We start from the raw sequence: 19277 nt of genomic DNA, 5'->3' as shown, positions 1-19277 counted from the left end.
AGTATAGCTGTATCATATAAAACAATATTACAATGGCAATCAAGAATGTGTGTGATGACTTATAGAAAATGTGAATAAGGAATAGATAGGAATAATACGTAGCCCCTAAAAATAATTCCTTAGGTAGAATTACACCATTAAAATTACCTGGCTCTCTTGTGGAAGTGGCAAGAACATGAATTACAATGTTAAAAACTTTCCCATAAGGAATTAAATTCATTTTTTAAAATTTTTTCAACAGCTCAAAAAAAATGCTGAACAAGTCTTATGAATTATTGTCTATAATGGTTAAATGTCTAGCTTTGTCATTTAGTATATTATGATTTTCTTTTTTACTATTAGGTAAAATTTTTCAGAAGTTTTAGTTCATTGAAAAAGATCATGAATGTCAGTATTCAACACACTACACACCACCTGATTTATTCCTATCAAAGCTCTCATCAGTAATTTCAACATTTCGTATTTACATGTACAAAGATGAAAAGGAAAAGGGGTCATGAATTAAGTTAATTTTTTAAGAAATATAATACAAATGAATTCATATGCTTCACTTGAGACTATTGTACTATGCTTTACAATTAAAAATTTCTGCCCCTTGGTGAAAAGAGATGCCATAAAATGCTTACCTAATGCCAGATATTATATGATATGCTTTTACTTGTTATTATTTTTGGTATCTACACCAAAAACTTACACCTATGAGGAAAGTATCCATGTACCATCAGACAAGTAAGAACACACAGTCTAGAAAGACTGAAAGATTGACTGAAGTCACACAGATAAGAAGTAGCAGAGCTCAAATGCAAATCCTGGTTTGACACTGTGTTCTCTTATATTCAATCTTACTCCCACCACAGAAGCCATCAAGATATGTTGGAAAGATACAGAAATTCCTTAACAAACTCAACTCTATTATATCCATAAAATAAAAATTTATATTAGTGACTACTAGCATAGTGATTTGATTAGATCACAAAGATTTAACTAGACCTGTCTAACCCTGTATATTAATTCAATAAATCTCTAGATTAGTGGTTATATGTAATTTTGAAATAAAAAAAAACACACCTTACAGGGCTAAGTCAAGAACAAGAGAATTATTTCATGTAAATAAACTCAAATTTCAAACTATTGTAGAGGTTCTACTATCAATATGAAGACAGCAGAATACATGAGGAGGGTCTGTGTGTACACAAAACTGGTCAGAGGAAAACTTGCTTTTACATCTGTTTTTACTAATTATAGTTTTGCTTTCAATGGCAATTTTTCCCCAAAGGCAAATTTTTAATTTCCAGGATTTCCACAAGAATAAGAAAAAGTTTTCAACCAATCAAAGATACCTGATTATCCCTCAATAATGAAAAAATATGACAATTTGGTGGCTCTTGCCTAAGTATGAATACTATATTTCCAAACTCAAATTTAAAAGTAATATGACAAAAGTTACAAATAACAGTAAACAAGTTCATTATTAACTTGACATATTCCAAATCATTTTTACTTTCTTACTTTACTCATCTATAAAATGGAGATAAACCCTGCCTACAGTGATATTATAAGAAATAAATGATAGAAATGTAAAATCACACTAAGCTATCATTGATAAGCAATTAGTAACTTTCAGTCGTAGTCTTAAAAGTTTTTAAAACAAGATCATCACTTTCCCAATTAACTGTGATAGAGGCAGTTTAAATGCAAATATAAAAAAACTGGGTAGGCTCTTTAAAAGGAAGAATTTACAAAAGACATTAAATTCAGGTAATCATTGTGTGAACACTTCCCAAACCAAAAATGTCTTCAAAATTTTCCTCAAACAGAATTATACTTATTCTGAATATTTCAATTAGTCAAAATTGTTCTTTTAACTTTTTAAAATCATTTATTACCATAACCTCACAGTTTCTACTTAATTTTAATGCAATCTGCTGAATGATTTGAAGGGCCTTCAGTAAGACCCTTTGATAAAAAGAATAGTTTAAAATATCTAAATAAGTACATTATGTGCAAGAAAGCTAGACTATGAAATCAAAGTTAAGCATTTTGTCATAAAAGGGCAATATTTATTATAGTTTACTAATTATCTTTTTGCAAAGACCCCATAAAACATCAAAGCATTTTTTACCAACATATCTACATTTTCTAAAAATAAAAATACTGTTTTCAACTCTTACTTACTTAACAGAACCATTCTGACCATGCCAAATATATAATATGCAGTATACAAACACAAATTTTATATAATTATTCACATTCATAAATCTGTCAATTTTTAAATTCTCATTAATTTTAACCAACTTCAAATAATAACTTAGTTACTAAGAGAGATCCCACACAGGTAATTTAAACACTAAAAAGATTTTTACTATAGTTGAAAACCAGAAGGAACAAAGTAAAGGGTCTGTCTATCAGAATCATAGGCCCACCATCAGGAGTCTATGTAATAAAAGTAGCAACCTTCCACTGTAAAATTACTAATCCTAGTAACACAGTAAATTAAGTATGGCCTTTGATATATATGCCAACCTCAACTGCCACATATGGCAAATTCAGATCATTGTCACAGTTTCTGTTTTTCATATACAGAGCCATTTTAGTTGTTAAACAAGATGTCAAATGCACCACTGCAGCTAAAAACATGATAAAGCTTTGAGAGGACCATGTTTTTCCTTAAACAGAGGTATACATGTCAGAAAAATGAGTTTAAAACATTATAAAGAAAACATCGCTGGAAAATTTCAGTTGCAGACATTTAAATACAAAACAAAATGTTATTTTAAAGACAACTTGTTTAAAAACGTTAAATGTGATTTTTTTTGAAATACCATAAATCTAAAATTTCATCAAAATTTCTCTCAAAAGAATATGCATTTGCTCTGCAAAAAAGTGTAGAGTCCATACCTATGTTATTTATCATTTTAAAACCAGTCATGAAATCATACCATAATATGAATATCAAAGGCAATGTGACTTTCTTAATGTTTTCTTTTTATATTTAATTCAACCTTGAGTTATACCATTGGTATTACTGAATTATGAATAGCACTTAAATAAAGACTACACAGTGAGTATTTTATTTTAAATCCCCATCTGGTGCTTAATGTCACTTCAGCTGTTCAATTTTTTAATGTTTCTCTACACAAGTAGCCAATAATTTTCACAAATCAGTATAAAACATTAGATTTTTAATCTCATTTTCTAAGTGGAAAAGCAGTCCCATATTTTTTCATTTTTTAATTCATCTGAATGTGATGAATATCAATTAAGATTGATGCTTTTGTAAAATATTCATCAATAATAGAAAATCCTTCTGAATCTCAATAATCAACCATAATTCTAAACAAAATTAATTGCATAACAGAGAATTCACTACAAATGAGTAACTTTTAATTTTCATTTTCACTGATATAACATATCAATGTTTCTAAATATACCACAGCTTTAGTATATGGCACCAAATTTATATATAAACTCTCTTCTGTCTGTCTTTCTTTCTCTCTCTCACACTCACACACACACACACACACGCGCACACGGAGAGAGTAAAAAACTAATTTTAATCAAATTTAAAATATATCTTTTCATATGCCAAGAAAGGTTGAAAAGCCTATATATTCAAAGAATTCAAGAAACAAGAAAACATTTGTTTGGTATATGATCTTAAACTGCTAAGAATCAAAAGCAAACTAGTTATAGAAACCATTCAAGTCAATAAACTTACACGCACAGAAAACAACCGTATATGTAAACATGAACAAATATCAAATACAAGTTTCTTCAAAACCTTCTTGCATACAACAAAATATTCTTCACTGACACCTGCCCTTCACTGGGTCCCCATTTTTTTTTGACTTCCATAATGAGCACATTAATTGCTTAATTAAACACAACTCATGTTCTTAACATCTCTTTTCTGTATTCCCAGTCGCCTCACCTTTCGATTTATCTTTTCCCTTCTAAATAAATTAGTCTTGATTCTACTTGTATTTCCTGAGCAGAAAGCCAAGCTCTTCAATGTAATACTCAATTCTCCTTCAGACAACTGGGGCAATCCACCAGAGTACAAGTATCACCATTTCTGTTTACACAGATACATATATTTTAATTGCAGTACTGCTCAGTCATTTGATAGTACTACTCAGTCATTTGACACACACAAGAAGATGCATTTTTAAAATAACTCTTGCTAATGAATCCTTCCAAGATGCATATTTTTCAAGTGGGATTTTTTTTCTTTTTCATCCATGTAATACATTCTTTTCTCCATCCAAATATCTATAGGGCTTCGCCACTATCCTTCATCCCAACACAGAAATATCCACATTTTATACAAGAAATACGAAACTAATTTTGGAATCCTGAATATACCAGAACATTTTATATCTCCATGTCTCTATATTTTCTGTCTTTGTGCTTCAAATTGCCTTCTCCACTTGTCCACCAAGCAAATTAAAATTCAACCTTCAAAACCCTAATAGCTCCTCTTTGAAGTCTTCTTTGAAGTCTTAACCTCTCCTTCCAAGACCCTACCACTGAAGAGAAGTAATTTCAACTTCTAGATATAATTCTCTCATTACATAGTTATCAAACTTTATTATAACCTGTTATTCATTTTTTTCTCTGTATTCCATTGGTTGATAGTAAGATCTTCTGGTCTTTCTATATTTAATTCTAACCCCAAAAAGCACACAAATCTCCATCAAACTTTTAAAATATGGGTATGTTGGTAGGAGAGAAAGGGGAAATAGGTAAAGAAACTCTTTGATATTGCTGTTTTAATCTACTATATTAATAATAAATTGTTTAAATGAATGAAAAGTAATAAAATGTGGGAACCTGAGAATGAGGCATGAAGGAGAGTATATCTATTAAATATTAGGTGTTTCATTGGTTCATTGTGGCAGAAATCAACTGATGTATTAACATAAGAAAAGCACTAGTATATCATGCATCTCTCTAAATTTTGAATGTTTACAAATCACCAATAGACTTTGACATATTCCAAAGGTAATAACTTCCTTAAAATTTTAATTTCAAATAAAGTAACTTATACTAACATTTTCACATTTCAATAAGTCAAACTCTAAGCAAGTAAGTTCTGCTCTAATACACAGCTAGTATTTTTTTGGTTGATACAAAAATTAATTTGTCCAGCTTCCAAAAGTGACAACATAAATTCCTCCCACGTCACATGTCAATTTGACAAACCTACAGAGGGGAAGAACATATTAAATTACAAATAAAACATTTAATAATAATGCTTTTAATAAGGTCAGTTTAATTTAGTGGTTAATAATGTTTGATTTTCAAGGTATCTCAAGAAAAATCATTAGTGATATCTGTTCCTTACTACACATGGGACAATGTGGCAATATTTTAAAGTATGACGTGACACAGCTTTAAAATCTTGCAATAAAATTACTTTTAACTACTTTATAACAGTTTTAATTAAGTTCATGTTACTTAAGTAGAATATGTTAAAGGCAGTCTTCATTTTATAGGTGTCTTTTAAGTACTATTCATTACACTGGCTTTCAGTTTTCTTCACTCCAGAAAACATGCTAAATAAAAAGTAAAATTACTTGATCACACTCCATTCTTTTTCTTTAATACCTGGTCAATCCCTGTCCTGCCAGTCTGATGTATTTTTTGTTTGTCTGAATTTCTGAACTCATTATTTCACCCATTCAAAAATATACACATATCATCAAAGTAAACTAGAAATAAAATTAAAACTAAAGATGAATTGCTTTCTACATACCTGAATTGATATTACACAATCACTTCACAGAAGAAACCTCAAAATAATTCATTCCTTCATTCACTGATATATTCATTTAAAATTCCAGTGCCACCTATGACTAAAACACCAGTCTGTACTATCAAAATACAGTAGCAGGCAAGGAAGGATGGCATTAACTCCCTATACTAATAGACCTTAACCCAATTAATCAACTGATATGAGTAAAGACTTACCACAAAAGAATTATTGTTTTAATTTAAAGTTGTAAAAAGAAAATTCTTCCAAATAACATTAAGTACTTTTATAATGATGTTTAAAAAGTAGTTCTGAAGATATAACACAATGAAAACAACATCAGAATTCTAATTAACCAAGAAATGGACCAATTTAATAGGATGAACAAAAAATACAATAGTATTGCTTTTAAATTACTAATTATTAAATAAGACAGTCACATTTTTACTTCCGTTGCCTTAAAATTAGTTGCATCCTTTTTTACAATATTTTGTCCTTTATAAATCAACTCTTGTATGTAGCCAAATATGCTACACATAGGAAAGCTTTTGTAAAAGTCATTAAAACATAAAAAACATATTCTTGAAATAATCCTTGAAAGCAAAATTTCACTTAGAAAGTCTACACAATTTTTTTAATCAAAGTCAATACTCTGCTCAAACAAAAACAAATTTTAAAAAGAAAACTAAAAAACAGAGCTAAGGTAAATGGAATTAAGGGGGAAATATGCAAATACAGAAAAGTAACAAAACTACGGAAATCAAATCATCCCCAAAACATCACTATGTTTAATGAGAGTAATCATAAGAAAATAGAAAATGACCAGGCTATACACTCCAAGGACTATAAGCTATAAGCAATTTTATCCTTCTTTTTTTCTTTCTTTCTTTCTCTTTCTCTCTCTCTCTCTCTCTCTCTTTCTCTCTCTCTCTCTCTCTCTCTCTTTCTTGTTTCATAAAAACTGAAAGTATCTGCCTTTGGTCCTTCACAATACTAATTGTATAATGCCTACTGGAATTTCAGCTTAGTTTAAAAACAAGGATGAATTCATTTGAACACAGGGGAGGGGGAAGGGGAGAAGTTAAGAACTTGCTTCTTCAGTCTTATCCAAAAAGGAGGTGGGGGGGAAAGAGTAGAGCAAAATGGAGAATTAAGTTCCAACTACAATTGCACCCCAAATTCAGAAAACATATTTATAAGTTGCAGGATAATTATTGGTCTTAGAAAAGCCTTGCATAAATCCCTTAAACTCCTGTTGACTTGGTCTTCTCAACTGCTAAATGAAGGTTCTAGAGGAGGTCATATCTCAGCTTCATCATTTCACCTAGTTCCACAATTCTATCATATTCCCAAATCCTTTCAATATAAATCTTATGCCATCTAATATAAAAAAAAATTTAAAAAACAAAATTTCTTAGAGTAAAGCAGGCCTATGTTTTTTAAATGAAGAAAAGATGCTTTGGAATAATCCTAACAATGACCAATAGATGCATACCCCTGGGCTTATATGAAGCATGTGATAAACACAACATTTAACAAGAGAAAAGCTTCACAGACTGACTTCACACTAATCAACAAAACCAGGTTTAAAAAAGTACTTTCAGGAATTTGTAAAGATATCATAAATGTGTCATATAAGAAATAAAAACAAGTTACACAAAGAATTTTAGATTAAATATGTGAAAGAGTTCTCCAAGTAACAGCACACTTTCTTCCAATACTAACCAACCCCTTAAATAACAGGTATTTCAAGAATGAAAATGATCAAAATTTTAAAACAGTTCTCCCAAAATATTTAGCTACAAAAAAACAATAACTAGATAACAAAAACATGTATTCTACTCCCTCCTATTTTGTTACTGAAATAAGTACACCATCCCTTCTTTTCCACCCTTCCCCCCAAATCGCTAAATCTTAAAATAGTGATTCCCAGTCTAATCCTGGAGCAACAAATTAATAACAATTTAAATGAAGACAATCTTAAGATCGCAATGATTTTTGAAAACTAAATGAAGTGGAATTGGCATTTATTACACCCTAGAAGAATGCAGGATTTGAAATCTCAATTGCTGAACTCATTCTGTAAAAATTTGTCCTGTGAATAGAATTATGGGGACTTCAATGTATACTCTCAAAATATTTAAAGTGGAAAGAAAAGTTGTTCCTCAGAACTTCAAAAAGTAGGCTTAGTTTCACACACACAAAAAAAAATACTACTATATAAATTTTTTTAATTACTGAGTTCAGAATAAAATTCATTAAAGTGGACAAGTATACTGAACATCAGTAAAATGTAACACAAGTCTAGGAATAAAAATAACATTAACTTTAGGTACATATTAAATAAAATTAGTTTAAGAGTGGACTTTTTTTAAATTTTCTACACCAAATAATCATACCTGAATCATTTTGCTGTCAAAAAATTCAGGATACTGATTTCATTTTTCATCTGGTCCTGTCAACAAGGCTATGACAGGTCCTACAGGAAGCAGCAAAAAATCAATGATGGAATGAAAATAGTATGTTTTTTCCATGATCAAGATTTGTCATGAGGTTATCCATAAAGTGTTGTGAAAATGGTATGAAACTTCACAAATACTAAAAATCTCTCAAAGGGTTTATCAGCATAATAGTATTTTTTTAACTTTATACTCCTAAAATGTTCTTTTCCCATGTCTTCTTTATCAAAACTTTAAAAATCACGGTGAAGTATATACGTGAAATTTCAAGGTATTACTTTCATATTAAAAACTGACAAGAACAACACTTACATGATGTCAAAAAATGAAAATCTTCATTGAAAAATGAAATGATATATGTTCAAAAGTGCTACAATGATTCTCCTGACCTCCCCCCCAAAATATTTTAATCTCATTTGTCTTAACTACCAAGTACCAATAAAGTACCAACTATTGATATTCAAATTAAAACAGGTATTATTTTCTTATAAGCAGTATCTTCAGAATCAAATAGTTTATCAATAATGGTAATAAAAATGCCTTCAAGAAAAATATATAGGTTGCAAAAAAAAAAAATTAGAAAAAGCATCTGTGCAAGCTCCAAACCTTGCTTACCCTTGGGTAACTGAAAAGGAATATTCAATAGATATCAAAAAACACAAATTAGTAAAGCTAACAAAAAAGTCAAAACGATAAACTGCTTCATAGAGACTCCAAATGTTTTTGCCTTCTAAATGATTTTAAAATAGTATAGTCCTTGCCAGATTTAATTTAAAGAGATTTTAAATTAGGAATTGTTTTCCATTCAAGGGCCAGTTCATAAACAGGACTGTGATGAGACATCTATATTCACTGGGAATACTATTAGAACATACAAGAAACTTCTACAGGTATCATGGATGCATACTTTAAGTCAATGTTTCAAACGCAACATAGAATTAAAAACAACAGAAATAAATAACAGACTAATTTTCTAGGAGTTTTTATTTGACTATTTGATTTACTTGCAATAAAATTTGGTAAATAACCACCTCAGCCGCACTCTTATATTAAATTCAAACATCGTGAAAATTTCTTCAACATGTTGTACCTGCCTTGTTTATTGGAACATCTCAGAACACTTTAAAGTTTACTTGCCAAAGCCCCCAAAATGCTAAAAAGATACCACTTAATTTCATATGTGTTATATCACCAATAAAAATAAAATAAATAAATGTTAACCTAAGACAATAATTTTTAAAATAACTGCAAAGTATTTTCACTCATTTATGTTTTAAAAATATACTTGCAGAATAGGGAAATTTAAATGTTTCTCACTTATGGTTATTGTTCTTTTGCTTGTATTTCTAATGCTCCCATCTTCTTCTTGTGTACACTCTATCAGACTCATGGAAAATCATTTTAGTTGCAAATATTCCCATAGTAAAAATAGGAGAAAACTGATGCTGTAGCTTTAAAGAATAAGATGAAGAAAAAGAAAACTTAACCAGTCCAAGCATCAGAGTATTGAAAAGTATTACTTCATCTCTTGCATGTTGCATTTTATACCATGACACTTCAGTCTCTGAGGGTCAGGTTAATTAAGCTCCATAGCAGCTGCAGTGCAATGTGAGACACAGGCTGCTGCAGTTCCCACCAGTCCATTCCAATTACCTGCAGTATTCCAGCACTGGACAAGTGACAACCAACCTCTTCTCTCTAGTCACTTGCTCCCACCGGTCTACAGATAAATGTTAGAACAAACTAACCTCTTTTTGGAAAAGACTGCAAAGCTGAATGCACCTGCTGCAGGCTGCAATGATGAGTCCCAGAGAGATGTTTGTCAGTCAGATCTCTGCAGATGTTGTTTAACTTTATGCTAGAGCAGTATCCAAAGATGGAAATGAGATGGCAATCAAGCAAAAATCTCCCACCACCCGTCCCCCCAGTTTTATTTTAAAAAGCTGCACTTGCTCATAAGCATTATACTTTAAAACACAGCTCTCTAGTAAACTAGAAACAATTAAAACTAAATTCTGTCATTTAAAAAAATGTTTATTAGGTGCCAAATTTTAGTTAACAGGTGGCATAAAATGTGTTCAATAAATGTCATTTGTCTCAATAAAACATTATTAAAAACTAATAATCTTAGGCTAGAGCAAAACAAAATAAAACAACTATAAAACACACAAGTTTTTTGATTAATTTTTCTGTTGGTCAGGTTTCTAGTGATACCACACACACACTATTACCACTTCTAAGACATAGATCATTCTTCCTCCTGGTGTAGTATAGGAAACATCTTCAATATGCAAATGTTGAACTATTTCAACAACTCTGTTCACAATTTCTGAAATCTTCTGGGGCAATAATTGCAAGGCAATGTTGTTGCATTACTTCCTTGTAATGTCACAAATTTTAAATGGACTATTTTACAAAAACCCCAGAAGGACATTTGTTCTATATATTTCAAGAAGACATCAACACTACAAATTATCTTCAATAACTTGCTAAATCAATGATAGAAGATATAATGTCAGAATAAGAATCAAATAAAATGAATAGCTAAGATTTTTATGCTAATTCATCTTCCTAAAAATTACATTCTACAAAACTTTTCCATTCATGAGATAAATGTAAGTTATATCCTTCAGAAACTGCAATGTTAACATAGATTGTGCTATGCCAGTAACTCTCCTATATATGTTGTGAATATTATTGTTTAAAATAGAGTATTAAAAATTAAAATACAACAAAATTAATATCTTGAGTAAAAGATCGTTTCTCCTTCAACTAAGGATATACGCAAAATGTAACACATAAAAACAGACACTGTCAAATAAAAATATTACAACTTTAAAATTTAAGGAAAAACACTTTGTGACAGAACTCTGATCATGGTAGAATCAAAGGTACAGTTCAGTGTAATAACTATACTATTAAACCCACCCAAGGTTGGAAATGAAAATATTTAATTTTCTCTACTTATTATAATTCCATCTAAATATTAAATTTGTCTTAAAATATGTACCAATAAATGTTTAACATGCTCTGCATCTAAGATAAAAGAAAAAAGTATGGACTCCAACTTTTAGAAGCTGCAGGAAAAGTATTCACATTGTATTACCAATATTATAATACTTTTCCTACAACAATGTAAACAAAAGTGATCAATTTTAAATTTCATTCTCTTTGATTTTCAGGAAATAAGCATTTTTATGTAATGCCAATCCTAAACGTTAAACTGACTGCTGAACTTCCCCATGTCAAAATAAAAATAGTGTGGAACATTTCCTTAATTGAAAGAAAATTTCATTTACACTGTTTTTTCATGATTTAAAAAAAAATGTAATGGATAAACAAATTGTGATTTAAAAAAATCGGAGAATCACCCAAGTTGGACTGTGATAAAAATCAAAATATAATGAATCTGGAAGTAACAATTTCAGATTTTAACCTAAGGACTATAAAAGGAAATAAGTTATGTTAAATATCGTTCAGTTTTATGAATGCAAATGTGAAAAAAAGTCTTACATACATACAGATTCTACTACTATAGTGAAGGATTCCTATTTGACTGATACGATGAATATCTCCAATGTTATCTTACAGAATATAAATAAGTACACTATGATGTGTTTTAACATCTAAGGCAGACATAAAAATGTTTATTTTACACATCCTTTGTTATTCCCAACTAATAACATGTTCATTAAATTTTTCCAATTACCTACTTGACCATTCATCAATTTCAACAAATAAAATCTATTTATTAATGAAAACTGAACACATCTTTGACGCCAAGCAAAAGAATAAAAAGAAAAAACTATCACCATTCTGAAAATGCATACAGTAATATGTTCCCCAAAATGAGAAAGCTGAAAGCTACTTTTTACTACAAAGCAACTTTATATAACATAATTATGAAAGAATACACAAATAAATCAAGTTAGGTTTCTCTAATCAAGTAAAAAAAAAAAAAAGAAGAAGATACATTCCTAAACTACCAGTAATAAACTGGTATTCTCTAAGATTAGATTTTTAAAAGTAGATGAATGAATTATACAGCACAAGAAAAAGCTAAATAAATCTACTTATAGATCATTTTTTCTGATTATAACTGAAAAATGTACTTTATAAATCTTCATCATACAAGTTTCTCAATTATTTTTATTTAATGTGTAACATACTGAAATACACAATACACTATTCAGTTGTACAAATTCTAAAGTCATACCAAATAATGGGCAAAATGTTTCCTTCATTTCATCCAAACTTTAAAATATATTGCTCAGAAAGACAGTGTTGCTTTCAATATTTTAAAGACATAGCCTGAGAAGGTAAAAAAAAAGGAAAAAGGAAAACAAATTTGATGTTACATTGGCTATAATTTCTTAACTATACCTATTGTTTGAGTTGAAATTTATTAAAATGTCCCCAAAGTGTGATTTTATTCTGTGTTATATATCCTGGAGAAAGTTTTCAAAACCATATTGGCATTTTAACTAACACAATTATGTTGGTTTCAAATTTAGGTAATTTGAGCAAGTCTATCATACCATACAATTTAAATACGCTTTTTCCCAAAGATACTATGTTACCAAAGGAGAAACAGAAAAGTACTTCGCAAAATAAACATCTGCATATTCATTCTAAAAGAATGAGTATATACACACATGCACATATACATCTGAAAGAAACAAAAATGGAATTCAAAATTTTTGCATAATCCTACAGGAAATTCCGTATAACTGGGCTATAATAATCATAGCTTTATAATTTAGCTTATCTAAGATGTGCAAAGTAAGGATACCCCATGTATATCTAAGTAACATAAGTTAAAAGAAGCTAAGATGCTATTATATTGAAGAATACTAAGACCTTAAATAATTACACAGGCTGTGGTCAAATGTGAACAGAAACAATATTAAAATTAAAGTCTATCTGAAAAAGAGAGAGATATCTATCCAAACAGGTAATAAACTGAAATCATTTTAATACTACATCCTCAGAATTATTAAAAAGACTTTATTTTATCCTTAAAATTGATTTCATAGGGTGTGTGATTGGTTTCCACCTGTTACAAGCAAAATATAAGCCTTCTTTTATCTGACATTTCAACTCACATTTGATCAGGTTACGTCACTACACTCACAAAATTTTCTTCATCGCATTCCAGCTTTCCATTTTGTTTTCCAAGAGACATTCTTGCTTTACACAAATAACATGCCTCAGAACTATAAATAAAATAAGCAATTTCTATGTAATAAGAAAAAAATGCAAAACTAAGTGGACTAAAAACAAAAGATCTAATTCTCATTGCACCCTTTCCAACCCACTGAAAATAAACTATATTCCAATGAAAAGGCATTTAATTTACTATTTGGAATATTCTTGATAAACACCAATTTTCTGTAAAATCCCTGCACATCTGATACCACCTCATGTATAATGCAAAAAAGCTTTTTCATTTTCATCTATTGACAGTGAATTTAATTTACCATTGCAGCTCTTTTCCTGGAACTATCACGTTATTAATTCTGTAATCAAGCTCTTTTGAGTGCTTTTATTTGTAGTAAGGGTTTTCACAAATCCACATTGCTGTTTTTTTACCATAATATACCTTTTAAATATATGAATGTGAATATGTTAGCAAACTTTCCTAATGCATGAGGAAAGTTTCAGAGACAGGAAAGCCATATGCAAAACTATACTCACAGGAAACAAACTTTAGAGGGGCAGCATATTTAACAGATTACTCTTTAGTTTAATGAATTTAATGTTTCCCAAAAATACCACATTTAATTTATATAACTAAAGGAAAGTTTCAACCATTATAAAATCTTCTTTTCCAGTATAATGGTCCATTTCTACCACCAGACGATTGGCTATGAAAAAGAAGTGCTCCAAATGTTCTGGTTATATTCATGCCAGATGTCTTTGCTGTATTAAAGAACTCTTACGGAATTAGATCACTAAAAGCAAATCAGCTTTTCTTTTCTAACAGGAAAAAAAAAATAAGCAGCATCAGTCCCCCTTAGCATTGACTTAATATTTTTATAACCATGAAGATAGAATAACTTCCCAAAAGTAGAAAGCTAGATCTAAGTAAAATCAAATCGGCTAGTAATGTTCTATCTAGGAGACACACCATTGCACTATAGAGATTTCTCCATTAAACTTAAAAAACATATATTGAGTAATAAAATGGTTTAAAAAAATAGAAAGAAAAAGATGAATATACAGAACTGCATAACACTAAGAAGAAAAACAAAACCTAAAAAATAAAAGAGAAACACACAAAAAAAACCACCTAAGAAACTTGACATACTCTAGTGGGTTAGTGTATCTCGCTGTTAATATAGTTTAATCATATATGACTCCTAAGGAACACATATTTTAAAGCATTATTTTACTTCCTGCATAATAATATAATAAAGTTCCTTATACCATCTACATTAAACTCAAAATATTTTAAAAATCTGAAGAGCCAGCACTTGTCCTCTTTACTTCATCCAAGGCCAACAAACAAAGCAATGAAGCAGAAAGAGGTACATAATGGATTCAGAAGTAAATGGTCCATTCTTTAAGAAGCCTCCCTACCCCCCTCTTCTGAATTTGCTCTAGACTAATTGTCATTACAATGATGTCTGAAAACTTCAGAAGAACCCTATTTCCTGATGCCAGCTGTCCAGGTTTCTATCTTTCCATTTTTTAGTTTTTCTCCCTAATAAGAAGCATTCAGAAATATCCAAAAGAATCATCTTGCAATTAGTCTAAATCACATAAACAGTATATCAATTATAGCAAAAAGACATAATCAACAATGTAAATATGCTGAAAACTCTTCCACAATATACAGCAATATGTCTCCACTATTGTTTAAAAATTTCTTTCAAGACAACACAACACAAGGAGATCTTCTATTTCTTTCCTTGGGGATTCATCAAACAATCTCTTCATCAGTGCACCTACCTGGGTAAAAATCTTTGGACTTAGACAGCTTGATGGTGGCTCCAGTTTCTTTTTGCAACTGAACAATTGTCTGTCCTCCCTTCCCAATTATAGATCCAGCAGCATAACTAGGTATGAGAACCTTTAGAAAATACTGGCCGTCTTCTGAAAAATGCAAAGAAATATACTCGGTTAACATGATATTTAAAAACTTTGTATTCCCACTCCACCCTCTAGAGAGAAAAACAACAACTAAATCATTGGGCATAAAGCTGTAGGAAATAGGGTATTAAAATGTTTTAAGAATAAAAAATAAACAAATCACACTGAAAATATGTACAAAGTATTTCCCATTTTGTAGGACTTATACTTTCAAACTTGGAATTAAAATATAAACATGTTTTAATATTTTGCAGCACTGTAGGAACTGATGACTAAATTCCAGTTGTTATTCCAAACATGGAAGTCTTCCAATTCTATCTGTGATTACTATAGTAAAATGAAAGGAACTGACCCTTTAACAGAACTTCAAACATCCATAAGATGACAAACCTTCACTTAACATATTGAAGGAAAAAAAAAAGAATTGTAAACAGTGATGAGCTAAATTTGTTTGTCATTAGCAAACACATAAAAACTACAATTAGCCATTGCCTATATCCTACTTAAAGTACAGAAAACAACCATTCCCCTTCCAAATAATCCACCCAAACTGTAGGGTGTATTCCAAGCCTTCAGTAAGTGCCAGGAAACAACTCGAGGTGGTGGACTGACAAATCTAACTAATCCTGATGTATTTCTTTAGCACTTCTTAGTCTACTATGATCTCGTAAGCTCATTAATTAAAGGACCTTAAGAAGAATTTTGCCAATACTAAAAAGCTTAGGAGTCATTTCTATTAAATACATTTGAAAGTGACCAAATAGATAATGTTCCTTCTCCGAAAACCACAAAACGGAGAGGGGATTGATGAACGAAAAAAAAAGAAAAATGAAATGTTTTGGAAAATAAAGCCAACTCCATAAACTTTAATTTCCGCCAACCTGATCATATCTTAAATATAAAATATCCCTGTAAATCCAGCTTTTTAATGTGAATGAATATTCCAAATTTTGCGGTGTGCCACTCACAAGACCCCCATCCGTTTCTAATGTATATGCTGGAGATAAATTCACCTCTGCTTCGATGCATTGGGTGCATTGTTAAGATGACTCCAGTGCAAATGAAGAAGCGATACCGGTCCCGTTATAACTCATCTTCCAAGGAAGCGCAGGATGTTAACTAACAAGTCACCGTACCAGACACCCCCCTCGTATGCACACCCTTGAAGACAAATCAATGAGATATTTGTACCGACAATATAAGTGCGGTAAGGGCATGCACTCTTCAGGATTTTGCATACTACTTGTAGCCCAAAGCAAGGGGATGGACAGAGGAAAAACTCTCCGGTGCCCCAATCATTCGCAATCCGCTACCCAAGTGCCATTTATTTATTTATTTTATCAGACTGTTAAATGCAGCGCGCATCTTGCAGCGGCCATCACCTCACTCGGGGGTCATCCTCCTCCTCCTTAACGGACCCTCTAGCCCAGGTCTAGGATATTTAAATGGTCAGTTTCTAGACCGATTAATGGAAAGATAGGTCTATTCCGAAAAACTGGTCGCCATTTTGATGAATGATAAACACAGAAATGGAAATGTGTCGGGGACGGCGAGGCTCGGGGCAGGTGCAGGGGAGGGGGCGCGGGAGCCGCCGGGCTCGGGCTGGAGGTGTCCGGGCCGCGGGAGGGAGGGAGGGTGCGGGAGGGAGGGAGGCAGGGCGGGCGGCGGGGGATGGGGCCAGCGGGGAGGTGGAAGCAATACCCACCGCCCGTATTGGTCCTCTTGGTGCTGCCGGCTTCAGGGGGGGCTTCCAGCGGCCTTTTCCGCGAGTCCGGCGGGTCCAGGTCTATGGGAACCCCAGTGTGGGTCCCGTTCTGCTGGATGGGAGCTGCCGCCATCATGTTTGCAGTTCCTGCCGCTGCTACGGGAGAAGCTTCTCCCTTTTGTTTTGGCTTTTTCTTTTCTTTTTTGCGTTTGGGGTTTCTTAAGGTTTTTTTTTTTTTTTTTTTAATCGGATCAATAGAAATCTCTTTAGGAAAAAAAGCAATGTTGCTGGTTTGTTCTCACTGGGGAGGGGGCAGGGCTGAAGAGCAGCTGCAGTGCAGTGTCAGAAAGGAGACAGGGGAATGGAGGGGGTGTGAGAGACGGAGGGTGAAAGAAGGAGAAGAAAGGAGAGAGGGGGAGAGAGTGGAGAAGGGAGAGGGGCGAGTGAATGAGCGGGAGGAGGGGAGCGGGGAGGACGGGCAGAGGGAGTGGGAGAGCGCGAGGGCTGGCGGGGCGCGGGGAGAAGCCGAGGAGGAGGGGAGAGTGAGGGAAAGAGTGAATGAGCAGGAGGAGGGGAAGGAGGTGGATGCGGAGAGGAGCGAGCGGCGGAGGAGGGCAGGAGCCGGGAAGGAGCGCGGCGGTCCCCGCGCCGCGCTAGCGCTGCGCTCGCTCCCGCTGCTGGTGCTGCCGCCGCCGCCGCTGCCGGAGCGGTTCTGCCGTTGCCTGGGCTGCTCGGCGCTGCTGCCGCTGCCGCCCGGTCTCGCTCATTATTTCTCCCGCTTGTCGGGGAGGGGGGGCTGGCGGGAGGGAGGGGGCTGGCTGCGAGGGGAGGGTAGAGAGGGCTTGAGTTCGTAGACTCCCACACACTTCGCGCTCCGGTCCCTGCCTCTCAGCAGCGCCGCCGCCGCCGCCTCCCAGCGCCGGAGCCTCAGCCCGCGGGGCGGCGCGGGGTGGAGGGGGACGCCGCGGGGGGGCGGGAGTGTGTGCGCGTGCGTGTGCGCGCGCGGTGGCGCGCGGCGGGAGCGAGGACCGGGACCGGGGCGCTCCGGTGGGAATCGAGGGGTGAAAGGTCGCCGGTCCCAGGCAACACGGCTCAGGCAAACGTAAGCGGCTTGTCGCAGAAACCAAGGGGTCCACGAAACACGCTAGGCTGGAAGGCGGGAAGGGGAAGTTACTGACAGCCGTGCCAGCCAATAAAACGGAAATGTGGGAAAGGTTCTTCAGGCCCCTTCCCAATCAGGACACTTGAGAAGAGCCAAGGCGTGGGATGGGACCTTGGTCCAGCTGGGACTGGAGTGGCGACAATTTTGGCTAGTCTGAGAAGGGCATTCGAGTGACCGTTTACTACCGGTGGGACAGCGTCCGGGCTGGGGGAAGAGCCAGAACTGTATGCTTCCAGGACTTCTAGCTAGGTGTGTTAGTTTTTATTTTTAAGAGTTAGGTAAAATACATTAGTTAGCATCTCTGATAGACCATTTCCTACCGGGAGGTTTTTATCAAGAGGATTTCTTAAATCGCACTATGTGACACCGTCAGGGGACTTATAGTGTCACTCGCCGCCTTAAATCCTTTCGGTAACAAGCCAGGATATAAATAAATAAAGCTGGATGTGGGTCTCCACAAAGCTCTGGTAGGGAGGCTTAATACAGGCAACAGCTGAGTGTGCACACAAAACTAAATACTAAACGAAATACGAATGTAGGAATGAAATTCATGGCGATGTGCAGAGTCTTGGATTTTACAGATCTTGGATATATCACGAACCCGAACCTCAACTCTAAAACACAGGGGGAGGGGAGAATCTAAAGTAGCTGGAATAAACTCTAAAGGTCCTTGGAGATTATCTAAATCAAGCCCTTCATTTCACAGATGAGGAAACTGACTTCTGAAGTATTTTGTGCAAGGTCATTCATCAAGTTAGTAGTTTAATTAACTCAGTGTGATAGGAAGCAGGGAAAAGTAGTGGGAAAGCCTGGACTTCAGAGGCTGAATTCGCGGTTTCAGGTCTTTGCAAGCTATTATAATACTGTGTCTTGGGCAAATTCTTTAGCACATTCCCATTTATTAAATGCTTACCATGTGGCAAGCAATCCACTTTACATACTCTATCCATTACAATGCAGTATTCCATTTATTATTAGTACCCCCATTTTATGAGGCAGTTTCCGTTTAAAGATATTAGTAATTTACTCAAAGGCACACAGTTATAAACATCGTCGTAATAATTCAAACTCAGGAGTTCCAGACTGCATGCCCTGTCACCT

At 33.9% G+C, this 19277-nt stretch overlaps 1 protein-coding gene across 4 annotated transcripts in view; it reads right to left on the bottom strand.

The window, feature by feature from the left end:
- The window catches only part of NOVA1 (NOVA alternative splicing regulator 1), a 141375-nt gene extending 123491 nt beyond the window's left edge, over positions 1–17884 (bottom strand). For 2 of the 4 annotated variants that reach the window (XM_079126756.1, XM_079126757.1), the window contains exons 1-3: positions 17015–17149; positions 16323–16470; positions 15169–15312 (exon numbers count right to left, since the gene is read on the bottom strand). In XM_079126756.1, coding sequence (XP_078982882.1) covers positions 15169–15312; positions 16323–16347 — 169 coding nt within the window. In that variant the 5' untranslated portion in view covers positions 16348–16470; positions 17015–17149. Of the gene's footprint in view, positions 1–15168; positions 15313–16322; positions 16471–17014 lie in introns of all 4 variants that reach the window. The other 2 variants (XM_079126755.1, XM_079126754.1) reach the window with 2 other exon arrangements.
- Positions 17885–19277: the final 1393 nt, after the last annotated feature.

Source organism: Sciurus vulgaris, assembly GCF_902686455.1.
Source record: "Sciurus vulgaris genome assembly, chromosome: 2".
NCBI lineage: Eukaryota > Metazoa > Chordata > Mammalia > Rodentia > Sciuridae > Sciurus > Sciurus vulgaris.
Note: the sequence above shows the minus strand (reverse complement) of the source record. Positions and strands in the feature narration are given on the sequence as shown.